Genomic DNA, 27753 nt, shown 5'->3' on the forward strand with positions numbered 1-27753 from the left:
AATGCCAGGTGCTGCTTCTAGATTAGAATAAAAAAAAGTAAAAACATTATTTTTTTCTATCAATAATTATTTATATCCCTAGACTGTAAATATAATTTAGATTCCATGTCAACAGTTTTAGAACGCCCCCATTTTTTAAAAATTATTTTAGCAGTTCAGATCTATCATGCAAGCTGTTGACTCTCAGCATTTTGCCTTCTGATTCTGTTGTGGTGTTGGGTCTGCCAGACCTGTTTCTGTCAGTTCTTGACTTCCTTTTGATGGTGTAGGAAAATCAATTCACGGACACCTTGAATTTCTTTGCAGTTTCTCTAAAGGAAAGGGTAATAATGGTCTGTCTGTATTCCTTTGTTAGATGCCTTTTTCTCACCATTATCAATGTACATTGCAATATTGTCTAAATAATTTTTCACACTGCTTATATACAGACAGAGGACTTGTAAATAAACAACAAAAGCTGCATTAACTTTCAAGGCTTAATTCACTCCATTGTCACCGAAAAGGTGTAAATAGTACTTGTTCCCCTAACAAAGGCATTTTTGTATAAATCTGAAAGTTGCATTATATTTCAGTTTTTGGTAATCTAAGCTCTAACAGTTTACTGCTTACCTTTAAATCATTTCAGGTTATTCACTGGACTTTGCCTAAATTCTAATACAAGCTGAAAAAACTGAGGTATTCAAAAAGTTTTGACCAGTGGTGTAAATACAGGTATGTGAAATATTGTTACTAGTTTGCACTTTTTGTTTTTGACATGTCTTATAATAGAAAGTAAATAAATAAATTTGATTGCTAATCCTGTAATTTACTTTATATAACTCTAGGTGTCACCCACTGCAGTCCAGGCAGTTCGTCGTGTAGTGGGTGTGGTAACGAATAGCGCATGCTCCCAACCTATGATGAAACTAACAGAAACAGGAAATTGTAGCCGCGGTCTGGTTTCTGTGGCAACTGTTCGGGCTAATCATGTGACTCATGACGCCTTACATCGCACCGGTTGTAATCAGACCGCTTCGAAAATACGGACGTGTAAACCTGTTTGTGCTGTCCAATATATTGGTATCAGAGTTGTGACCTCTTTAATTAGCTATTTTTAAAATTGTTTTCCTGTATAGGTTTGTATAATTGTTCTACTTTCTTTATTGGGACTCTTACTTTGCCATAGGATCTTTTATTTTGACACAATTATCAACAGGAACTTGTTCCTTTTTGTCTTACCGCGAGCTTCTGTCACTTTTAGCGCCGGAGTGGTGGCCCGGTGGCGATGGAATCACGTTGCACTTGCGGCTTTCTTTCAGCAGTGAAGCAGTGTGCCCGTCAGTCTCGGGACTTACAGATTCTTTTCCGGGGCCTTAGTGGCACGACACAGCTTTCATCTCGGTTTAAGGCCGTTTCAGGAGCGATAGCGTCAGGTGAACCAGAACCTGATAATTTTGGGGGTAGCGGTGGTGAAAGGACAAGCGGTGGATGGTCGGCCAGTCTCTTTAGGACAGCCTGTGCTATTGGACTCGGAGTCTGTGGCGTGGCAGTGATTCGTTCCCGGCAAGAGAAAGGAGGACTGGTCGGCGTGAATGGATCTTTTCTTGGTCTGCCTTCAGCCGCCTGCGCTACCCCATTCAAGCAGGACAGCCCCAGATACAAGTATAATTTTATTGCTGACGTAGTGGAGAGGTCCGCACCTGCTGTCGTTTATATCGAGATTGTGGGGAGGTAAGTGAATGACCCTCTTTAATATATATTTTATAGTTTAACCCATATTATGGTTTATATTAATGCTTTAGGGCAGGGGAGAGTGATGTTGCAGTACTAAACCTATTTCTTTGAGCATTCTGCTTACAGAGTATTTTCCTTACAAGAGATTTAAAGGAATGTCAACGACATTCACAGCATTCAGCTTAATAGCGGAAGCATCGTAACATTCTGTACAGTATAACTACAACTTGCTTGAAGGGGGCCTGAGCTGCCTGGAAAGTTTACATATTGTAATTTGGTCAGTCATCCATTAAAATGTGTCATTTTGTTTCACTTCTTATTACAGTGTAACTAGAAAGCGAGAATAATGCTAAGTATATGGGTGTGCGTGTAGTAAAATCCTAGTTTAGTTATCACTTCCTGATGAGCCGTTTAAATAGAAAAAGACGCTTTATATCTATGGGTGGTTGACTGCTGTAAATTGTTCGGATTAATTTTATTAGGCTGTGAATTGATATCTGTTAGCACTTTATATACGATACAAGCTTTGGCAATCCTCCGAATACCGGTCCCAAATTATTTAACAACTCTTTTCCTATCGAGTGGACAATACTACACTGAAAGTCGCGAAAAAACATTTATTGCAAGACAATAACATGTATTTCCAATATTTTGTATTAATTCCAGCACAACAGCTCCGTTACCACTAAGAAACGTTGCAGCTGTTGTGCTGGAATTAATACAAAATATTGGAAATACATGTTATTGTTTTGCAATAAATGTTTTTTCGCGACTTTCAGTGTAGTATTGTCCACTCGATAGGAAAAGAGTTGTTAAATAATTTGGGACCGGTATTCGGAGGGCTTAAAGTCATAAAGTATTTAATTTGGAAGAGTCCGTGAACAAAGCGATCTTTGTTTAATATGTTGTTTTTAACAACAACAACACTGCATAAAGACATTTTATAAACCAAACACTAAATCGATTGCAAGATTATACCATGCAAAACGTGGATTTAAAACATTATTTGTTGTGCATCATGAGATGGAAAAATAGGATTTATAATAGCATTTGTCACTAACATATTTAATCCTTGTGTATTATTTAGTGGAACATATATGAACCTGTCATTAACAACCAGTTTTGTTTAAAAGTAGAGGTTTGGGGATATATTATAAACAATATCACAGTACATTCATGGAAATGTTTATATTTAAACTTTTTTGTGCAATTTATTTTTAAGTGGTTAATAAAAGATAAGAGGTTTCCATGTGCTTTACAGTTTTCATTTAGCTCAAGTCTTGAAAGCTTTGATGCAAAGTAAATTGCCTTGAGTGGCTACCCTGCTAAAGAAGTATTAAGAAAGTGTTGAATATTGCTTCTTTGGTTAATATTGAGTAAACTATTTATATTTACAGATACTAGATTATTTTTACAAAAAAAATTAATTTATACAGAATTTTTACAGTAAATGCAGTCACAAGACAATTTTAAAATTTAGATACATGGTACAACTGTTTTACACCCTTTTACAGCATTTTTATCAGTACTCTATTTCCCACTTTTTGCAAAACCCTTTGAATAGTCCTGTACAATGAAATAAACACAGCAGCACTATATATGGCTATGTAGTAGTTCTTGAACCATGCAGTTCACCAATGGCTATCTAGTTTAAGAAATCTAAGAAACCAAATATTTCCTGTGAAACTCTGTGAACGGATAAAACCTAATGGAGGAATTAATTACCTGCTGTGTTGTTAAGTTCAAGTGACTGAAATAGTAGATGCAACTAAGAATTGTACTTTGATCTCATAATATTAAATAATGAGTTTTTTTTTACAACAGCAGCATAGTTGTTACTACTAGTTAGTCGTGGACAATGTGGCTAAGAAATAAAGGCCGAGACTGATTTTTCAGTTGAAATGTTAGGAAATGCACAAAGAATTGTAATGTTCCATTAAGGGTTGAATTTTATTTTAAACAAATACATTTTTTAAAAAAATCATATGAATAAATAAAACTGATAATGGTGCTGTAAAATTTGTGTACTGTACTACATTCTTTGCAGAGTTTGACAGGTTAATTCTTTAATAATATTTCACAGGCTTGCGATTACACAATCATGCATTGTTTTTAATATTCTTCAACATACAGAAGCTTATGAGTATGGTATTTAATTGCCTAATGAAGAAGAAATAAATCACAAATAATTTTGAACTTTTAAGCATAAGTTGATCAACAGTCAGTTTGATTAACATTACATGTTTATCGTAAATTAATCTTTTAAAAATCATCTGCTTTCCTTTTAACTGCAAAAACACAAAATTAACTTGTAGAATAGTATGAGTAGCTGTTATAATCATTTCTAAGTAAATTTCATTATTTTCTGAAAGTTTTCTCAGATAACTTAAAGCCAAGTAAGTGTATTGCAGCTTTTATATTTCAAGCCAGTGCCCTCAGTTCCAATATTCAGTCATTCTGCTTTTGCTTCATGTTGGTTTTCTCGTCACCCCTTCACAGTCTGTTTAGAATGTCGATTTCACATATTCTAGACGATTTTGGACTAATGTGTGAATATATTTTATCTGCTCTTTGATATGCAGTATTGAATGTTTGTATTCTATGCATCCACTTGGGTTTTTTTCTGAAAATGTCTGTTTACCAAAATACAAAACAGAATTTCAGGGTTTTGTACTGAAATATTCTCAGTAAGCAAACCACTAGTACATTAATTCTGGTTTATTCTTATAAAAAAAAAAAACAAGAAACTGTATCAAGTATAAGTAAGGCATAGTGTTGCAGTGGCAAGTGCTCTTGCTTTATGGATCCAGTGTACTGGTTTCATATCCCACACCAGCTTGATGTCCATTTGAAGTTTGTGTGGATTTACCTTTGGTTTTACATCCCAGTACCCAAAAACAAGCTGGTTACTTTAGTTAGTGGTTACAAATTGATCCCATAGTGGGTGTGTGCTGTTAACAGACATGTGCTCAGTTCTGCTAGGAGAGAAACCCCCTCACCTCAACATTTAACAATGTTGGGTGTGTATTGTCTCTTCTCTCTATTATACTAAAAAAAGTCTTCCGTTGTGTCCACGTTATTCAGCATTGACCACTCCCCTCCACGCTGCTCAGCCAATGATTACGGCTACTGCTCACATCCTCTCTCCGTACCACCCGGTGGCATTCTCAGTGCTGCTAACTTGCCCATCAGTGCAGTTGGTTATAATGGCGAGAGAGAGGTTAGTAGCGCATTGCCACACCCACCACACGACAAACCAACTCAGGATCCTGAAAACAAAATCAAATTGTCTATTCAAGAACATCGAATTTAGATTGCGATAGAGAAACAGTGGGAAGAGCTGATAATGAACAATTAAAAAAGAAAGTGAACAAAAAAGAGCTGCATTTAATAAAAATCAAGAACAAAGAGAATCGTCCAAAAAATGAGAGAGAAAAATATCCCGAACAATAAGCAAACAGAAATACAAAAAAGCAACGTTTATAGAATGTAAGTTAGAGGATAAAGTAATTCATAATATTGTTTTTGATGAGGCGTTAATATTTCATTTTTTTATTTACATTTTACGTCTTTACTACATTTTATTATTCATTGGTATTTAAAATAGAAAATCAGTTACTCGGGTATTTCACTACAACTTTCTATCTACTATATCTAAGGACCAAACCGTCTTCCTCCCACGCCCTGCATAGTGTTCTATATGCCTAAATACAATTGCTTTCTCTAATGGAGGGGTGCCCTGTCCCCCTTCGAATGGTGGGTTGGCAAGCAAAACAAGCAGGGTGTGGAGCCCCCTAATAATCGTTAACTAATATTTTGCTGTTGGTGAATCCTAGTTCATTTAAAAACATTTTTACAGCTTTTAGGCTGGCTACTGATTTCACAAAATCCTCTTCTTTTTTTTTTTCTTTTTTTTTTTTATTCAAAAGTACATTTTGACTATTTTTGTAAACAGATCTATATGACAAGTTAATTGAGCTCTTTCATTTTTGGGCCATGACTCCTTTGTGCGCGGTGGATAAGACTTCGCGTGCAGTTTATGAGACGCGCGCTGTACGCGCCTGCGCAGTACGTCTCATGGTCCCATTGCCGTGTCCCTGCGTCCATGCCATCCGGTTTACCATTCTCGGTTAGTAATATGGATCACTCTTTTCTGCAGCAACCCTTCCAGTATAGATGTTGGTATTATTGGCTTTGACTTCCTGTAGTCCATGACCTTTTGTCTTTTTTTTTTTTATTTAAATGTGGTAATTGCAGCATGGGATTAAGTTAACAAATGACTGTTGGTCTTAGGTGGTCCCCTTAAACATGTATAATTGGATCAATATATTGCTTATGCTTTGTACATTTTCCAAAATACTCCTTTTTGGTTATAAAATCTCCCTGGATTTTACTTGTGAAATATCATTGAGTTTTTTTCATAATTGAATTAACTTTGGTGAGGTTAGATTGTTTTTAAGTCTCAGGCCAACGAGATCAATCCATTCATGAAAGCCTTTTTTCCATAATTTGTCTGTGAATAGTCTAGAATTTCTTGTCAGTCTATTAGTCAGAAGGGGACATTAGGCTTTTTGTCATCATAAGGAACCCGTAGTCAAAGAACAAGAGGTGCTCCAAGAGTTGCCAAACCAGGGTTTACTCTGTTTAATGATGTAGGTTGAGTTTTGAATAGTTAGGGTTTTAATTTTGACAAGTATTAAACACTTTTCAGAAGATGCTTTGGTCACAACTGATGATTAGTCTGTATGGGATTTTGTATAATGGTGGTTGGGAGGTTGAGCATTCTTACAACACTTTAGCTTGTTCTCAGTTTTCACAGTGGTGAAGGGAATAACGTTAACTTGCAACACGTCTCCAAAGCCCTTTTCTTGTGTATGTTTTTCACTTAGATACTGAAATGAATGGATTTTAACCTCGGGTGCAACAGAATGTAGTATGTAAATCACTACAAGTATTACATAGCCACATCTTTTACTTTCATAACTGTTTACATTGCCAGGGTGGGATAAAATACTTAGTGTATGGCATCCTCCGTGGACCAGTTGTTTCAGTAAGCACACTGGAGGTGGTCTACAGTATCTGAAATGTAAGGTTCAATGTATCCCAGCACTTGTCTTTTAAGGTATTTCATCATGATGGAAGTGAGTGCCCCTCTTCCTTAGTCATTGAAACCATTTTGTTTTTGCTGGCAAAGAGATGATTGCTGTAATTTTGAAACAGGCAGGCATTTTAGATTACCTCAGTGAGGCTTTAAAAATGTCAGTGAAAACAACAGGTTATTGGACACTATAGATATATACTGGCTGCTTTACAAATGTTGACTTTTTAAAAATATTTATTACTTCATCGTCAGCCAGTGGAAGCAAAGAATGTAAATGTGATTTGTAGTATACAAAAAATGCCCAAAGTTTCAGTCTATGCAAGGTTAAAATGTGTCTTTGAGAAGTTTTACAGTAGATAATCTTGTGAAAACTATGTAATACATTTTAAAATTTAACATTTTATCTAATCCAATCTAATCTAATATAGCAATTACTGTTATTTACATCAAATTTAAGGGCAACATCCATGAAGTTAATAAGTTTTCCTGTATAGTAATCCATTTCTTTCCATCTAGGCAACCTTTTTCTGGCCGTGAAGTTCCGATTTCAAATGGTTCAGGATTTATCATCGACAAAGATGGCTTAATAGTAACTAATGCTCACGTGGTTGCTAATAAACGAGGAGTGCGAGTAAAGCTGGCCAATGGGGAGACTTATAATGCCATGGTGTTGGATGTTGACCAAGTTGCAGACATTGCTACCATCAAAATTAATGCAAAGGTATTTATCAAGTGATACCTTAACGTTACTTTCTCTTAAAGGATAGTGAGCATATTGTGTGTAGGTATTTGTCAGTGCCAGTTTTTTCACAGTAATTGTATCATCAGGAAACAAATGTAGGATATGAAGGCAAATGTAGGCAGAACACTTTTGCACCCTAATGAAAGGACTCTATTTGTCTTTGCATTAGTGTGTGCTTCTGGTTGCCATGTCTTTGTTATATGTAATTTGGTATGGGATATATAAAAGCAGTGCTAATGTTACTGATGTGTTGTCTGTTGGAATGACAAATGCAATGTAATTTATTACTTCATGCATTACAAAATACATTCAAGTAGATGGTGCACTGCAAATATTTAAATAAGGTTGAAATCTACTTAATATAGACCTATCTTAGATCAGTAATATAGCTAGTAATTGTATAAAGGAATAAATTCTCAAATGGTTCCTTACCTTGTCTTTTTTAGTTTTCAGATGAAGAGTCCATTTCTTTGTATTTGTGTTAAGAAGTTAAAGGCAAAAGGAAGTGTGTGAACCCTTTGGAATTACCTATTTTTCTGCATTAATTGGTTATAAAATGTGATCTGATCTCACCTAAGTCACAAGTATAGAAAAGATGTAATATGCTTAAGCTAATAACATGCAAACAATTGTAATCTTTCTTTCCTCTAATCTTTTAAACATATCCTTCAAACCCTTGGATTTAATAACTTGTTGAACCTCCTTTGTCAATAATAACCTCTAACAAATACTTCTGGGAACTGTGGATCAGACCTGTAAATTCTTCAGGAAGAATTTTGGACCATTCTTCTTTACAGAGCTGCTTCGCCTCAACTATATTCTTAGGAAGTTTGGTGTGAACATTTGTCTTATGTCTTGAGGCCAGATCTCTATTGGGTTAAGGCCTGGGCTCTGACTGTGCAACTCCAAAAGGTGGATTTCCTTTTTTTAAAGCCAATAGCTAGTAGATTTACAGTACTTTGATGTTTAGGGTCCTTGTCCTACTGTATCACCCTACTTCTACTAACCTTTAGATAGCGAGTAGCCAACCTGACAATAATCCAGTAGGACACCTTGATAAACTTGAATTCATTTTCCCTTTGATGATGGCAAGCTGTCCAGGCCCGGAGGCTGCAAAGCAGTCCTAAATCGGCATGCTCCCTCTACCATACTTCATTTTTGGGATAATGTTTTCATGTGTAAATATAGTACACTGCTTACGCAGTTTGTTCTGCTGCATATTCTTCCTTAACAAATCAACCTTACATTCCTCAGTTCACAAAACATATTCCCAATAGCCCTTTGGAGTGTCAGATGTTTTTTTTTTTTTTTTTTTTTTTTATAAATCTAATTCGCAAAACACCTATCGTGAAAGTTCAATTCTGTCTGTCCGCATTAAACAACTCAAGACAGTTCAATTTCCATTCAAATATCATGAAAAGATCACGCTGTATGAAGTTTTAAAATTTCAAAATTTCTCATTGAAATGCATTGGCAAAATTAGTTTACTCTTGCAATTTTACCCTGAGAGTGGTTGCTTAAACTTGTATAGTTTGCATAGTTTCCTCTTTTTAGTTGTCTGGCATCTGCTCTGATTCAATGCAAGTGAGTCAAATCCTGAGCAGAGCACACCCGCAAACAGCTCACAGTTCAGGACCCTTCTCCTGCTGCTTTAGGTAAGTTCACTAATACAACCAAGTACAAAAAATGTCACTTCTTTGGCAATTAATGGAAGAGGCAAGCAATTATGTAAGAAATACATAAGACTGAATTGATTTAACCATATTATCTGCAGATTATTGTTCAAACGAATCAATGTTATCAACCTAGTCCTTAGTCCTGAACAAGGTCATGGGGAGTGGGGACAGCGTTTAGGGTAGGTGCAAGAGCCTAGAACAGCCAGCATAAGGGTGCAAGGCAGGAACAAACACTGGACAGGGCGCCAGTCCACTGCAGGGCGAACATACATACACACAAAACCCACACTAGGGCCAATTTATTATTACCAGTCCACCTAACCTGCATGTTTGGACTGTGGGAGGAAACGCGTACAGACATGGGGACAACATGCAAACTCCACACATGGAGGACCTGGCTTACGAATTCTGGTCTTCTTACTGTGAGGCAGCAACACTGACGGTAACTTGCGTAATGGTGTTTGAACTAATTAGTAATACCGGAATGGTGCAGCTGCCCTAACTGATATGAGCATAGGATGCATTTAAAAATGGACACTTGCTTAAGTCCCTGATTTGTGGAGCTCAGACCATGATCTTTCATTCCCAGATAATACATAAACAATCTCGGCAAGTCCCTGTTCTTTTTGCACATTGTGTACCATTCATATTCCCATTATACAATAAATTTAGTTCCTTTTAATGTTCCTCCTTATTTATGTAATATTAAAAGATTACTGTGTTTTTTTTAACTAATTGCTAGTTATACCGGAAAGTTATTTCAGTTCTCCTTTTAAAAGGTAATTTTGATACTGATTTTATTCTAGTATTGGCCATTTTGTATTATTAAATATTTTTCATTTGCTAAGTATTGGATACTACTCTGTTGGGTAGCTTTTCAAAAATATATATTTTTTTAAGTACAGTGAATATTACTTAGTCACAGTGTGGTAAAAGCATACGTATTAATTAAAGAAAGAAACTTATCCTCTACTAGGAAAAGCTCGGTAAATCTTATTGAGCCCATAATCAAGCAGAAATGATGTTCATTGTGTCATTTTTTACTAATCAACAAATGTTTGAACAGGGAGCATTCTTAACAGCAGTCTATTACAGCATAATGAGAATGGTAAGAGAAGAAAGGATAGAGGTTCATTTTATAAACTACTGAATTTGCATACAGTGTCAATCAGTGCATACATTTTACTCTGGTTGGTTTGTTCGTTTACACCCAAATGACTTGCATGTAATCAATCTATTATATTATGTTCTGGTTCTTCTTATACCAACAGTTGAGTCACCACCTTTGAAATTTCTGTGTATGTAACAACTGACCATTCTGGTTGTTTTACAGGATATCTGCTAAGTTCTTAGTAATCATCTTTCAGTGCATTTTGGGTATTACGTCTTTGTTGTTCACTTGACCTTTAACTGGTTTCTTGATACGCCTGAACAGGTTTCTGACATCTATTAACTTTTTATCCTATTTCTTTAAGATGAATGCTACATTACCCTAAATTAATTCTCTCACAACGGACCCTCGACCACTATCACACATCAGTCGAAGCCAGTTTAATATCACTTGAATTGCAGTCTGCTCTGTATGAAAGCTATTGAGCCACCAGAAGTATATTTAAGTGTATTTATTTTAACTTAATTGCAAAAGTGCTGTTAAAAAGCACATATTTAATGTAGTCTACTTACACATGTAATTGCATTTTATCACTTTCTTTTGAATATGCCTCAATGTTCCAAAACTATGTAACAAACAAAAATGTAATAACTGACTATTCTATGAAGTCAATTAAAAAAGAAAGTGAAATACTCCAACTTTTATTTTGGTTAACTTAGTCACCGAATGCACACAAATGTTATACCATGTGTACATTGTCTAATCAGCTGGCTTCCTCCTTAGTGTCCTGACATGCCCACTGTGCCTGTTGAATGTTTTGAATATGATAGACTCATGAACAGAGATGTTAACTTATTCCAGTGTTTTCTTCTAGCCTTTAGCCATTACTGTAAAGTTCTTTCTTATCCTGTTACATTACGCCTTTCGAGGCGGCTGTGTGTTCACTTCTAGGGGGTGTTGCCAAAATACTAAATCCTCTCCTTTTATTCGGTTTCTCTAACTGTGGACGGATGAATATCAAAACTCTTTGAAATTACTTTGTAACCCTTTCCAGCTGTATGCAAATCAGGAACTCTTGATTGTAGATCTTCTGAGATCTCTTTTTTTTGTGAGGCATACTTCACAGCAGTAGAACAGCAAATTTAAAATGTCTTTTTTTTTTTTATTTTTATAAATAGGTCAAAGTAGTCTTAAACCATGCAATGATTGGACTGCAGGTTTGCCAGCTCCAGCCTCTAGTTAGCTTTTGTTGAAGTCATTAACCTAGAGATTCACATACTTTTTCAAATCTGCACTGTGAATGTTTAAAAGATGTATTCAATATGTACAAGAACAATACAATAATGTGTATTATGAGTTAAAACAGATTGTGTTTGTTCATCTATGTTAGAATAATGAAGATCAGACCATATTTATACATAAATGTGGATATTCCAAAGAGTTCACAATCTCTCCTCTTTATAGTATATTTTATCTGCTATGCACATTTATTCCAGTATAGTTGTTTTTAGTATTATTAAAAAGCATGAAACATATGAAGAATGGCAGCATGGTATAGTAATTATCAAAGCTGCCTCATAGAGTCCAAGTCCTTGTTTCAGGCCTTTGTGGAGAGAGATTTCATGACAAGTTTGATTATCTTCTTTATGTTCTCTGTTTTGTTCTGACCCAAACTATTACCTTTCAGTTACCAGTTACTCTCACCAATTTTTGCCTGTTTGTCGACTTCACAACAACAAAAAGCAGGACCCTGGACTTATGTGCCAGTGTTAAAAAGCTATATAATTCTGTTGCTTTGCCACCTTTAGGCCAATGGGACCATAATTTGGTACAGCTCCTACCTGCATATAAACACATTGTCCAGAGGTTGCCAGCAACCACCAGGACCGTGTGGGTATGGACAACTGAGGCTGAAGAGGCTCTAAAGGCTGCCTTTGAAAACATTGACTGAGATATGCTTTGTGAGTCACATGGTCAGGACATTGAGGAATTCAGCTACTATATCACAGACTACATCAAGGTGTGTGTGAATAACACGGTCCACACAAAGACATTGAGCTGTTTTCCAAACAACAAACCATTGATCACAAAAGAACTGAAAACCCTACTAATGTGAAAAAGAGAGCCTTCAGGTCTGGAGATGAGGATGAAACCAAGCAGGTGCAATCAGAGCTGAAGAAGCTGCTCTGTGTAGGGAAAACCCACTATAGAGAAACTTTAGCACAAGTTTACCACAAAACAACATCAAGAAAAAGTGGAACGGGATGAGGATTATCACTGGCTACAAGCAGGCTGTTAAAAATACAGAGGAAAGGAACAAGAACAGAGCTAATGAACCAGTTCTTCAACAGGTTTGATTGATCCTTGTCAGTCCAGCCCAGCCCAGTCCAAGGCTTCAAGGCCAGGTAGAATTGGCCACAGTGTGCTGAAAACATGTGCTGCGGGGAACCTGTTCTCCTTTTCCCTGAATTTGCAGAAGGTTCACCAGCTGCTCTTACTTCATACATCATGAAGATCTTTGAGGGGCTGGTCCTAATTCCAACCTCTGGTTTCAGAACATCTGGATCCCCTGCAGTTTGCCTTTCAGGCACATATAGGTGAGGAGGATACTCTCCTCTACATGGTCCACAAACCCTACTCCAACTTGGGCAAAGCTGGTATCACAGTCATGATAATGTTCTTTAACTTTTCCAATGCTTGTAACGCCATTCTGCCTCATTGATGGGTGAAAAAGCTCTAAGCTTTGAATCTTGTTGTTCCCACAGTCTCCTAGATCATGAACTACCTGACCAACAGAGAGCAGTTTGTGAGGCTGAGGAACATGTGTCTGAAATGGTGGAGTGTAATACTGGAGCGCCTTAGGGAACTGTCCTGTCTCCTTTTCTGTTTACTTCTCTACACAAGAGATTGCCAGCATAATACCTTGCTTGCCATCTACAGAAATTTTCAGATGACTCGGCCATCATAGGCTGCATTAATAATGGGGATGAGTCGGAGTACAGAAAAGTTGTGGAGGACAAGAACATGGAGACTCGGGTCATTTGAAGTATGCAGCAAGCTGATGTAAATGTTCTATCAGTCCATAGTAGCCAGTGTGGTGTTCTATGCTGCAGTCTCCTGGGGAAGCAACCCGAGCACAAAAGAAGAACAATGCCTGAACAAACTTATCAGAAAAGCCCGCTCCATCACAGGACAAACCCAGAACACACTGGAAGCTGTTGTAGAAAAGATATTCTACTTTTAGCCACAGGCTCATTCCACTATGGTGTGCTAAGATGCCCTTCTGGGAGTCTTTTCTGCCCACTGTTATCTGGCAATTCAATGATTACACCAGATGTAGTCATTAAGTTTTTATTAATTTATTTATGTTTGTTTTTTGTTTATCATTTAGATGCATTGTCTGCGTTTCTGTTGCTTGTATGCATTTAAATTTCCCCATAGGATCTAGTCTAATCTAATATTATTTAATATGTATACATTTTTCTTTGGCTTCATTAAGTTACCATAAAAAAATGTCTTTATTGAATGATTATTTCAGTATTCTAGTCTTGCATCTTTTTTTTCTCATAGTTTTTTGTATTCTTCTGTCTTTTTCAGCATCCACTCCCTACACTTCCTCTTGGGGTTTCATCAAGCTTGCGCCAAGGGGAGTTTGTTGTAGCAATGGGAAGTCCATTTGCATTGCGTAATACCATCACTTCAGGAATTATCAGCTCTGTGCAAAGGGAAGGTCGAGAACTTGGCCTTTCCAACTCTAATATGGACTACATTCAAACAGATGCAGCCATTGATGTAAGAATTTAAGTTACTACAGGTGATACACACTATATACAGTACAGTAATATAAAATACCAAAACTGATATAGCTACTATAAAAATTCCAAATCATATGTAACAATTAACTAACGTAAATTAAAAAATAAAGGCAATTTGAAAATTATACGGTAACTGGAACACTGTCACGATAGCTTATAGGTAGTTCGAACACACACTGTGCAGTTCTCTGCCATTAGTGTAGTTGAAACCCAGGTGACATGGACACTCATCTGTGAGATTGCCCCATTGTTGGAACAATGTGCCATAGTGAGACTTGTTTGGGCAAAGGGAGTGAAATCTGCCAAGGTATGTTGACTCAGTACGTAAGTGAAAAAGCACGACTTGACGATAAGTTTATAAATGGGCAGAAAGATATAAAGCAGAGAGAACAAGTGTAACTGACGAAGCTCAATCTGGTCGACCATCAACGGTGTGCACACAAGCCCACATTGACATGGCCAGTGGCTTCATCAGAGAAGACCTACAGATTACATTGTCTGCTTTTGCTGCACATTGGGATATCAGCTATGTATCTGCACTTGCTACAGTGCACAATGACTTGGAGTACTGTAAAGTTTGTGCAAGTTGGGTACCCAAAAAGCTTACTGATCTGCACAAGCCGACATCCCTCGGTGAGTTTTAGCAGGTTTCACTCACTCTGCCTAAAGAAATCTCACTACAGCATTTTGTTCAACAATGGGGCACTCGCACATTGGAGTGTCCATGTTCATTTGACGTTGGCTTCAGTAGACTAACGGCAGAGTGCTGCACTGCATGTATTTGAACTACCGACTAGCCATAATGAATGTGTTTTTTATTGCGTAAATATTTATCCATTATAGTTGCTGCATAATTTTCAAATTGCCTTTACTTTATGATTTACCCATGGACCAACTTAGCAAATCATTTCAGGCCTACCAAAATGATGTTCTTTATGTTCAACAAGATAGATTTCAGAGCGAGTTATCAGTCTTTGGCTGTAGTAGTTTAGAATGTTTGTATACTTTGTACAATACAACTTAATGAACCTTCTTTATTGTCCCAATAGAATGTAACAAAGATAAGCCCTTTGTGGATACAAAAGTACTTCCCTTTCATACCACTGAAATTAGCTGTTGCTTCTTTGATTTTCTTCTGATTTCATATAGAAATCTTTGTACATATTCTTATGTTATTTACAAAATCATAGGTATTTTGGCCTAATCATTTATATTAAAAATAACATTAGCTATGTGATGCATCTTAAGTATAAAATAAGCAAAATTAAATAATCGGTACCCCCATGGCTCTGATTTACACATGTAGGTTTTAAAATGTATGGATTCCGTCATGTAATAATGGTTTTACATATGTTCACACACAGTGCGAAAAACACTGGCATTGTTATTGTCTGTCTCTGTCTGTTCAGATGAAACAATTTGGGCTGATTTGCAAAAATACAGCACATCTAATCATCATGAAAATTTTTCGAGAAAGTTCAATTTTCTTTAAGATACTTTGAATAGAGGCATGCTGTACATATTTTTGACATTTAAAAAACTCCTTATGAAAAGCAATGGCGATTTTTCAACATAGATTTTACCCCTCCATTGGGGGGTACTTTCAAAAAAATATTATATTTCAGAAATATGAATTAGTTTTCTATCCCTCCACAAGAAACCTCTAACAGTATATCAGTTGATGTAATAATATCACTTGAGTTGTAATCTTGTTTGTGAAAGTTTTCTTAGCCAGCAAAAGTCTTTTGTACTGCTTGATATTGAAAAATTATATTTAAAATGTGTTTCCATATATGTACTCATCTAATACATAAAATTACATTCTATTATTGTTATTATTTTTAAATATAATTCAATGTTAAAAGTATATTTGCTAAATAAAATGTGATAGTTGTTTCTTTGATATACCTAAATAAAAATGCTATAACTTTTAAAGTAGTTAGCTATGTCCCCAAACACAGCTGAATGTTATGCCATATTGTATTTTCTTACTTGTTGGAACTTAATTTCCCTTCAGTCTTTGATTTTACTGGAAGGTAAAACAACTGTGTTTTTTCCCCCCAACAGTTTGGAAACTCTGGAGGACCACTTATAAATTTGGTAAGCTATTTATTTATAGCTGTCTATGTGAATTTAGAGATTAAGTTAATAAGGAAGTTTGAGTGTTTGCTAGTGAAAAATATTGTGCTGTTTGAATTTAGCTCATAATCATATTTGAATGTTTAATTTTACTACAATAATTATTTATCTGTCACAGTCACTGATTAATGCAGTTACATTTAAGTGCTAAATAAAACTAAAGGACAGTTTTTAGTTTGACAGTGTATTTTGATCATGCAGCATATTACTTGTAAAACACGTTTTAAAGTCTTGATCATGAAGAGCCTTGTATCTGTACCACACAGTTATTACAGAGTGTCGATTTCTCACATCTACCAACATGTAACAAATACTTGCATCACGGGGCAATAACCACATGTTTTACTCACCCATACTGAGGAATTACTGTAAACACTGTTATAAATGATGTAGTTTTGAAGACTTTTTTATTCTGTGATTAGGTAATTGAAAACAAATATAAAAGATGGTAAATCTTTATTTCTTCTCATCAGAATCTTTTGTGATTTCAGGATGGTGAAGTTATTGGTATTAATACAATGAAAGTGACAGCAGGAATCTCCTTTGCAATTCCTTCAGACTACCTCAGGCAGTTCCTCAACAGAGCGGAAGAGAAAAAGAGTAAGCAATTCTGAATTTCTTGAGACTCGGTGGAAATTGTCTTAAGTGGGCTTCAGTAAATTTTAAGTATGAGCATTTTCATATAGTTCTGGCCTATGCAATAGTCTGAGATTTACATTCATAAGAAAATTTGATATATTTGTATGTTTGCAGTAATATTACATTCTGACTTCAGTTTCGTCATTTTCTTATTAAGTCAGCTTTTCCATTTTGCGTTTGCTGACAATAGTTACTCCTTTTGTTAATAATGACCGTTAAACATGAGTAGAGTGAACACCAAATCAAATGAATCTTAATGCTGAAAGGATGCAACTACTTCAGTGTCAAACACACTATTTTGGTCACAAGGAAGTAATGTCTTCAATAACTTAAATAACATCTGGAAAAGCAGGTAGTTATTCTAATGGATGATGATGTTAAATAAAATCTTAAAACCTAACATAAAAAATCACAATTATCTCCATATGATTTAAGTATATGCTTGTTACATTCCCACTAAAATTTAGCAAAACCCGTTTTGAAAGTTCTGGCATCAAGCCTTTCGTCGTTTGGTTTTGCTTGCAGTGGTGTCTGATTGGTTCACTGGTTGTAATCCCCGGTGTTGTAAGTATGCCTTTCAGCCTTGTAGGCTCAGGGAGTATAACTGATGAGAAGCTGTGACTTAAATTAGTCTGTACACATGCAATCTGTTGTCAGTTAAATCACAAATTTGTTTTGATGTTTTTTGGAAAATTATGGTTATTTTCAAGGTAGAGTCATATGCAGATTGCATGGTAAAGGTAATTCACTTGATGTTACCGTATTTCTTTAATACAAATGTCCAGTCTCCTAAAATGAGAGTTTTTCCGCAGGTTTAGTAAACGTTATTATAGTGGCGCTATTTTGTTTCTAGATTTTCCTATCAAAGCTGACTTACCAAGCCTACTATATTATTAATCAGTATATTACTATTGTAATAACTATATTAATAATTTATTTAATCACTTCACCATTTTAACTCTAAGCTCCAAATTTTAAAAGTATATTCTGTTTTTTTTTTTTTTTTTTAACTCCTCTACAGAGTCATGGTTTGGTGGTCAAGAGCCAAAGAGACGCTATATTGGTGTAATGATGCTGACATTGACTCCGAGGTAAAATTCTTTTGAGAAATTGTTTTTTTTTTTCATTAGTAACAGTGAATAGTGAGCTAAAGTTTTATTTGTTTTTTTGTCTTGCTGGCCACAGGTTTGTGTGGCATTTACATTTTCCTTCCATATTCGCATCTTAGGCCTTGTTTCACCACAATTGACAGACCAGTGCAGAATACGTAAATATTTAGGTTGGAATCTACTGCATATTTTTTATTTCTTTTGCAGCTGACTCCTCCAGCTATTGTTGCAACAAGTGTGAATGCTTCTTTGGTTAAAAAGTAGTTTTTCCAGGCTTCATAATTACTTTATGTTCACTACATATAGTAGATTTGTGTTTTCCGATGAGGGTTGAAGTGGTGAAATGTCATGGACATCAAAACAGACTTCCTTATTTGTTATAACAATGATTTTCATCACTGTTACTGAAGTCACTATGATGGTCAGAGGACTTTATGCTGATAATACTGCTGCAGTGGTTGAAATCTGACTGGAGATGTTGAAAGCACTGGACATTGTATGGGTAGTTTTGTAAATGCATGTTTTATGTCATATGAAAAGTCGGTAGAGTACCTTTTGGAGTAGTTTGGTGTTTCTCTGTTTTTAAGAATTTTGACCAGTGGTGATCTCACTCCTCACACTCCTAGCTAAGCCCTATGACAGGGTGCTTGAGGGTAGAGCCCCAGATACACTAGGAACAGTGTGGATTCTGTCCTGGTCATGGAACCGTAGACCAATTCTTCTTCCCAGCACAGTTTCTGGAGGGTACTGGGGAGTATGATAACCCAGTCTATATGTGTTTTGTAGATCTGGTAAGGGCCTATGACCATGTCCCTCAGCATATGTTGTGGAAAGTTCTGCAGAAATATGGGGTAACATGTCTGCTCATGTATGCTGTTCATTCTTTATATGAATGCGGTGAGAACTATCTCTGGATACTTTGGGTTAAATCTTATTAATCTGCTGTTAGTGTTGTACTCCACCAAGGCTCTGTCTTGTCACTTTTCCTGTTTGTAGTTTTCTTGGACAAGATACCAAAGTACAACTGAGGATATATGAGGGTGATCAGTTCGGGAGGCTAGTGGTAGCATCTTCCTCTAATCTGACTGTGACCTTCGACATGCACTCAAACCATTGGCTGTTGATTGTGAAATGGCAGAGACGAAGATCAGCACCTCTAAGTCTGGGGATATGGTTGCCTCTTGAGAAACAGTGGATTCTGCCATGCTAAAATCAAATTTTGTGATGATTTGAATATTGTAGAATTTAAATCTGAACTTAACTTGATATGAATTTTTGACCCCAATTACATGGAAGTAAGATTAAATAATACACATAAGCATACAAAATCAAGAATGTCTCTACTGTATGCAACCTACCACTGCATGCAGCTTGCAAAGCAACTAAAATAATTCACTGTTGGCTTAATTTAGTTATCAAAGCTGCAGCTACACTATTATTTGATATTGCCTACTTTAAAAAACATATTTACAATGACAAGATCAGTAGTTTTTGTGTGACAGGAGCATGATAAGTTTGAAAACTAATTCTCAGCACATTTTATATAATCAATACCATGACACACCAACAAAAGTGGGTGACATATGTGCTGAATAATGTTTTAACTTTTAAGATAAGATAAAATCCCCTCTGTTGAATTGCAAGTCACAAATGAATAGTCATTTTTTCCTACTAAATTATTTACTGGAAAGTTATTTAAAAATTGATAATAAAAATTAAAAAATGTGACTAAGCTAAATGCAAGCAGAAACGCTACACGCAAATATGGTGAAAACACAAAACCATATAAACAAATGGGTAACTGTGTACTGTGCAGTTTTTAGTTTGTCCCAAAAAGTGTAAAAGCAGGCCTTGTCTTTATGACACTATTAACTGTTGCCTGTGGTGAAAATGCCTTGACTTGGAAGCAGTGGGCTTGTCATGACAAGACATAAAACGTAAGCTAGTAACATTTTAATGTGCAGCTAAACCTGTTTTGCCCACTCAATTACGTTCCCACTCTTTCCCCACAATGGAACAGCATACAGAGATGAGGTGGAACGGCTGTCTGCATGGTGTGAAGACAACAGTCTATCTCTCAATGTCGACAAGACAAAAGAGATAATCGTGGACTTCAGAAAATCACATCCTGCCCACATCCTACTCCGCATCAATGGTTTAGATGTGGAGACTGTTAGGAGTACCAAGTTCCTCGGTGTACACATAACTGAGGAACTTACATGGACACACAACACCTCATCACTAATCAAGAAAGCCCAGCAGAGACTACACTTCCTGAGGCGGCTGAAGCGAGCAAGTCTTCCCCCTTCCATCCTCACCATGTTCTGCAGAGGCACCATTGAGAGTGTTCTGACCAGCTGCATCACTGTATGGTATGGCAACTGCAACATATCTGACCGCAAGCGTCTGCAAAGGATAGTGAAGACAGCAGAGAACATTATTAGGGTGCCTCTCCTTTCACTACAGGACATATTTTACACATGCAGTGTTTGCATTGTGCAGGACCCCTTACACCCCTCACATGAACTTTTCACACTTCTGCCATCCAAGAGAAGAAACTGCAGCATCAAAGCCAGATCTGCCAGGCTGCAGGAGAGTTTTTACCCCAAAGCTGTTAGACTCCTTAACACCAGGCTGCCCCCCTGGGATCTTCCACACGGCCTCAACCACCTCTAGAAACAGAACTTTTATACATGCAAGCCAACGTCCTGTAAAGACGAGTGTACATGTAGAAAAGAACTGAAAATCTCATACTAACCTTTAAGGATTTTGACACTCTTGATATCCTTCTGCTGTGAAACATTCTGACCTGTCATTGTTTACACATGTCTTAAACAACTATTATCATACACTGATCATTTCTGTATTATCTATATCTATTTTTTTATTTATTATATTACATATCTATTGGCTATATTTCTGTATCTAGATTGAAAATACCATACATTGCATCTATCTGTCTGTCTATCTATCTATGTTCATATTGCTAACTACACGTCAATGTTGCTGCTACTTCTTTGTCTTGTCTTGTTTGTGTTTTAATTTTAAATTTTAATTTAAATTCTATTTTTAATTTATTATTTGCACATCATGTTGTTACACTGTGGACCCTGAGCTTCGCAATTTCGTCTATCTGTATACTTGTATATGGTTGAGATGACAATAAAGTTCACTTTGACTTTGACTGTCTGAATTAGAAAAAGCCATTTCCTTTTGCCAATGGGAAGACAGTTTTTTTTCTGCATTCTGTGAGACATGAGCTGTGTATACCTAACAGAAAAGGTGAGGCGATGCCTTGAATAAGAGTGCAATTGCTACTGCACTCATTTGTTGGTACAGTTTTGTCACATGTTCTTACTCCTAAAAGGCAACAAAAAATGAGGCTGGTATGTGAAGCTTCATTTCATTCTTGTTCACTTGGCACCCTTGGTACTTTCCTCCTGTGTTTGGAAGTGCCCAAATGTTTTAGTTGTTGCAGTTCCACTTTTGCTTTCCTATTTATTAAACTTCGGAATTCCCCTTTCCCTTCAGTTGTTTTCCATGCTGATGGTGATTCTTTCTCTTTTAATGTTTATCAAAAGAGAGTGTTCTTATTAGGTTCTTTAGTTCAAGGTGGAAATTCCCTAAGTTGTGTTTTTTTTTTTTTTTTAAATATATATAATTCAGTTAGAAATATCTAACTAGTGTTTCTAGAGTGAGTAATTCTTCTAAATCACTTAGTATTTGCAATGCAGCAACTGAAGGCCTAAAATCCAATATATCTTAGTTTTTATTTAATTTCATTTGTGATTTTTCATAAGCATCGGGTAGGATTGTGTGTCTGTGTATATATATGTATATATGTGTATATATATGTATATATGTGTATATATGTATATATGTGTATATATGTGTGTGTGTATATGTGTATATATATGTGTATATATATGTGTATATATGTGTGTATATATGTGTATATGTATGTATATATGTATGTATGTATATATGTGTATATATATATGTATGTATATATATATGTATATATATATATGTATATATGTATATATGTATATATATATATATATATATATATATATATATATATATATATATACAGTACTGTGGAAAAAATGCTGTAAACGAAGAATGCTGTCAGAAATATAAATAATGTGAGCAAACACAAGAAAAATCTAAATCAAATCAATATTTGGTGTCACTACCTTTTGCCTTCAAACCAGCATCAATTCTTATAGGTGCACTTGCACAAAGTCAGGGATTTTGTAGGATTATAGTCAGGTGTTTGATCAACCAATTATACCAAACAGGTACTAATGATCATCAGTGTCACATGTAGGTTGAAACACAGTCATTAACTGAAACAGAAACAGCTGTGTAGGAGGCTACCAAGGTGAGGTTGTGGAAGACAGTTTCATGTCATGGCAAGATTGAGCACAACAACAAGACACAAGGTAGTTATACTGCATCAGCAAGGTCTCTCCCAGACAAAGATTTCAAAGCAGACTGGAGTTTCAAAATGTGCTGTTCAAGTTCCTTTGAAGAAGCACAAAGAAACGGGCAACGTTGAGGATCGTAGTTGTCAGTGGTCGACGCAGTGGTCGGCCAAGGAAACTTAGTGTAGCAGATGAGACACATCAAGCTTACTACCATTCGAAATTAGAAGATGTCCAGCAGTGCCATCAGCTCAGAACTGGCAGAAACCAGTGGGACCCAGGTACACCCATCTACTGTCCGGAGAAGTCTGGCCAGAAGTGGTCTTCTTGGAAGAGTTGCAGCCAAAAAGCCATACCTCCAACGTGGAAACAAGGGCAAGCGACTCAAGTATGCACGAAAACATAGGAACTGGGGTGTAGAAAAATGGCAGCAGGTGCTCTGGACTGATGAGTAAAAATTTGAAATATTTGGCTGTAGCAGGAGGCAGTATTTTTCGTCGAAGGGCTGGAGAGCAGTACAATAATGAGTGTCTGCAGGCAACAGTGAAGCATGGTTGAGGTTCCATGAACGTTTGGGGCTGTAGTTCTGCAAATGGAGTTGGAGATTTGGTCAGGATTAATGGTGTTCTCAATGGTGAGAAATACAGGCAGATACATATCCATCATGCAGTAACATCAGGGAGGCGTATGATTGGCCCCAAATTTCTTCTGCAGCAGGACAACGACCCCAAACATACAGCCAAAGTCATTAAGAACTATCCTGAGCATAAAGAAGAACAAGAAGTCCTGGAAGTGATGGTGTGGCCCCCACAGAGCCCTGATCTCAACATCATCGAGTGTGTCTGGGATTACATGAAGAGACAGAAGGATGTGAGGAAGCCTACATCCACAGAAGATCTGTGATTAGTTCTCCAAGATGTTTGGAACAACCTACCAGACGAGTTCCTTCAAAAACTGTGTGCAAGTGTACCTAGAAGAATTGAAGCTCTTTTGTAGGCAAAGGGTGGTCACACCAAATATTGATTTGATTTAGATTTCTCTTTTGTTCATTCGCTGCATTTTGTTGATTGATGAAAATAAATGATTAACACTTCCATTTTTGAAAGCATTCTTTGTTTACAGCATTTTTTCACACCTGCCTATAAAACTTTTGCACATTATAGATATAGATATAGATAGATAGATATAGATATATATAGATATAGATAGATATAGATAGATATAGATATAGATATAGATAGATATATAGATATGTATATATATAGATATATATGGATGGATGTTGGAGGATTGGGATATTATTGCATTTTATATCTTTTATTATTTGAAACTTTTTTGACATTTTTAATTTAGGAATATAAAACTAAAAAATATTGATCACAAAAAAAAGCTAATTTTAAAAATAGAGCACATCCCTTATTCCCTAATAATTAATACATGTAATTAGCGTTGTATCTCCATATTGTCATGCAGTCTTCTGTGAAGTACTAGGTGTGTCTGCCTAGACAAATGTGTTTCTAAAATAAGAGTAAATTAAATTGTCTCAGGCTTTACAACAACAGTACAGTTTACAATTCAATTATATTTTAATTATTTTTTCCTACTCTGTTTTCTATGTAAATGATCTGTCTTTTCACCTGTCTTTCAGCATTATTGAGCAGCTGAAGGTTCGGGACCCCAGTTTCTCTGATGTTATGCATGGTGTATTAATTCACAGGGTCATCATTGGATCTCCTGCTCACAGGTAGGAATATATAGACTAACAAAAACAACACAGACTATGTATATATAGGTGTAGGTATCTCTGCAACAGTGCAGTAATTTGCAGCGTATCATCTGTGAGAGAACATGCATTTTAATAGTACATGTATAATAAAATGCCTTCCAGCTGATTGTGGACTGCAGTTATTAGCAGTACTGCCAAGAGTCCTATCATAAAGGGAGTACTCTGTATGCATAACAAGTCCACTAACTGAGTACACTTTGGTTTTCTCAGTGTTACAGCAAAGACTTGGCTCTTAAAATTAAAAAGTCCTACCTAAGCTGTTATGTTAAAACAAACACACTACAAACTAGGATGGTCTCTGTAACTTGAGCTGATTTTACCTATTTTACCACTATGAAGATACTGATATGCTTCATTGCTTTCATAATTTTATATTATTGGTTCCACTATCTGCAAGGCAGGAATTAGACATTTTTAAACTATCCGTTCATGTGATGAGTAGCCACTTTGATTAAATCCTTGCAGTTCTGGAATCAGCCTAGTTGCCCTTCTCTGTACTTTCTCTAGTGCTGCTATGTCTTTTTTTTGCAATATGGACACAAATTGTACACAGTACTCCAGGTGATGCCTCACTAGTAAGTCATATAGCATTAGCATTATTTTCCTTGACTTATACTTCACCCATTGTGTTATATAAACTAACATTCTATTAGCCCTCTTGAACACTTCTGGATGTAGGTGGTGATGAGTCCACTATGACCACCTTCACACAAGTTGTCCTTTTGAAGTTTCAGATTTCCCATTGTGTATTAAAATGTAACCTGTTTACCTTGTACATCTAATATCTTACATTTACTTACATTAAGTTATTTGCCGCAAATCTACCCACTTCTGTATTCTGACCATACAAGTAGGTATCTCTTGGCAATGATCTGGGTGATTCTAGATTACCATCATGCACTCAATCTATCAAGGAAAAACATTTCACGTAACAGAGCAATGTATCAGAATTCCATCAGAAAAGCATGCCTGCAAAACTAGTATGGACCCCACTCGGAGAACTGTGTAAAAACTTAATCTTAAATTACCTGATGCTATATTAGTATACAGTATGTCATTTTGGTAAACAGATCCAAATAGAAACTACTTAGGTGTTATGTGTGGCATCTCAATCACAATTAGGAGACAATATTAGGACATCATTGCCTATTTATGTAACATGCAGACTTGCATAAAATGAAACATTCGTTCAACAGCCCAGGAAACAAACAAATATGACGTTATTCCAGTGCCACACTAATGTACTTTAACTGAAAGTAGACAAGTGCAGGGAAAAACAAATACAAATAAACAGGGAAATGTAAAAACACCATCAATGTTTTAGCCAGCAATGCTGAGCATGTAGGCCCAAGCATATTTTAAGCAGCCTTAATTGTAGTCTAATACTGCAAAAAAAATATACATTACACTGTGTATTTTTGACTTTTTTTTTGTTTGTTTGTTAACCAGAGCAGGGATGAAACCTGGTGACATTGTTCAGGAGATAAATGGAAAACTTGTGAAGACTGCTGAAGAACTCTACAGTGCCGTCCGCACATCTGACAGCCTTAATATGGTGGTGAAGCGTGGCCATGACGTACTTATGCTTCACATGACACCAGAGTTCACAGAATAGATGGGGCAGTGGATCATTTTGAGAGTAGCATATTTTCGGAAAGAACACTCCTCTTAGGAAAGACCTTAAAAGGAAAAAAAAAAAAACAACAAAACCTTTTCTTTATTTTTAAAATGTTCTATATGGGCTACACCATCACAACTGGGTTTATAAAACAAAAATGTTAACTGAATCCACTGGCTTAATACATTTTTGTATAATTAAAAGCAAACCTAGCGTGTAGATATTTTTGTCTCCACTAGAGGACTCTGCTTTCCATAAACTGTAAAAGCAAATCCGTACAGTACATCGTGCTATTTAAAGGTGGACATTTCTGTCCATAGAGAGCCCTCTTGAGTTTTCATTTTACCTGTGAGGTTTGTGAACTCTATTATACAAACCTGAGATACATTATATAAAAAAAAAAAAACAGTAAATTGTGATACATATGTCATAAGCATGCTCTGTTGCACTATCACTTGGTTAATCAAAGGTATTAAATAACAAAATACAGTGTACTGTATTCAGGATTGGCTTCATCCCCTTGGAACCCTATAATCTGATGAAGCCATTTTGAAAAATAGATGAACCCAAAGAAAATGAAAAGAATCTTTTTTAAAAAAAAAAATCACTGAGTGATCATAAATCTTCCTTTGAATTATTTTTAATCTCAAGAAGCTTTTCCTTTTTTGTTAGCTATGCAGCATTTTTATAGTATTGTAATTATTACAGTATATGGTCGTGATTTTCTTAAAATGTATTGATTTATATTTAGCTTATCTTGTCTGAAATCCTATGGACACTGACATTGTTTACACTTTTAAACATTGAGGACATACTTTTGTGAGAAACATCAAACTGTAAGTCATGTATATACTTGTTGTAGTTTTTATTGTTGATATTCAGTTATTTGAGCCTCACCACTTTTTATTAAACTGCTTCTTGGAAAAGGTTTGTAGGCTGGGGAGTGGCGATGTTTTGCATGTTGATTTGAGATACAAGTACAAATTTTTTCTGTGTTCTGTACAATATTACTACTACTACTACTACTGCCTTACTTGCAGTTTGTTATAAATGCACTTAATGTCAATTAAGATACTGAATCTTTAAGTCAAGGTGAAATCATGCGATGCCATTACCATCTAAATAAATCAATTGTTTAGGGATATGCTTTTATTTCAATTTTAATTTAAATATGCTAGTAAAGATAATAGCAGTTTGTCATGTTTGCTTTATTCTGACGTAGTTAATTAGTAAGTTTTAAAAACATTGAAACTAAATTTTATAGTTATAATGCAGCAATAACCTTGTTTAGATCATGCTAAATGTTTGGTTTTAGGATAATAAACTTCATTGTGCAAGGTCCCAAAATAACCAATAAGAATATGCTGTGAAATAGCAACACATCCGCTTTCTGTTTACATTTTTCATTCTTGAGGCTGTTGTTTCTTATGTGTAATACTAAACACAGCGGGAGGAAATAAGAAGTTACACACTTGCGAGTTGTAGTGTTTGAGTTCATTTGGGGTGTCACTTCTGCTGCAGATGGAACTAAAGGACATTTGTGACAACATTTCTTCTTAGTCCGGTGGTCAGTAGTCCTGCTCAGTGCAGTTTTAGGAATGAATGACTGATCAGTGTAAGAAGTGTACATTAGTAACTTAAGATTCTCAAACCTTTTAATCCATTTCATGGTCACAGGGAGCTCAGCAGGAACAGGCTGCCGGCCCATTGCAGGTGTACATAAATCTAACATACTAGCTGTGTAAGCCTGTGCTGTAAAAAGGCCGGGGTCCTAGAAGCTATTGAAATCCATCCATCCATCCATTTTCCAACCCGCTGAATCCGAACACAGGGTCACGGGGGTCTGCTGGAGCCAATCCCAGCCAACACAGGGC

At 36.1% G+C, this 27753-nt stretch overlaps 1 protein-coding gene across 1 annotated transcript; it reads left to right on the plus strand.

Annotated features, from left to right (window-relative positions):
• The first annotated feature begins 1007 nt into the window (after window positions 1-1007).
• LOC114651680 (serine protease HTRA2, mitochondrial-like) lies at window positions 1008-26809 on the plus strand. The gene is made up of 8 exons (XM_028801545.2): window positions 1008-1710; window positions 7331-7535; window positions 13941-14135; window positions 16226-16258; window positions 16789-16897; window positions 17958-18027; window positions 24124-24219; window positions 25711-26809. Exons 1-8 carry the CDS (start codon window positions 1265-1267, stop codon window positions 25874-25876), a joined length of 1320 nt encoding a protein of 439 aa, XP_028657378.1. The 5' UTR covers window positions 1008-1264; the 3' UTR covers window positions 25877-26809.
• Window positions 26810-27753: the final 944 nt, after the last annotated feature.

Source organism: Erpetoichthys calabaricus, chromosome 5, assembly GCF_900747795.2.
Source record: "Erpetoichthys calabaricus chromosome 5, fErpCal1.3, whole genome shotgun sequence".
Lineage (NCBI taxonomy): Eukaryota > Metazoa > Chordata > Cladistia > Polypteriformes > Polypteridae > Erpetoichthys > Erpetoichthys calabaricus.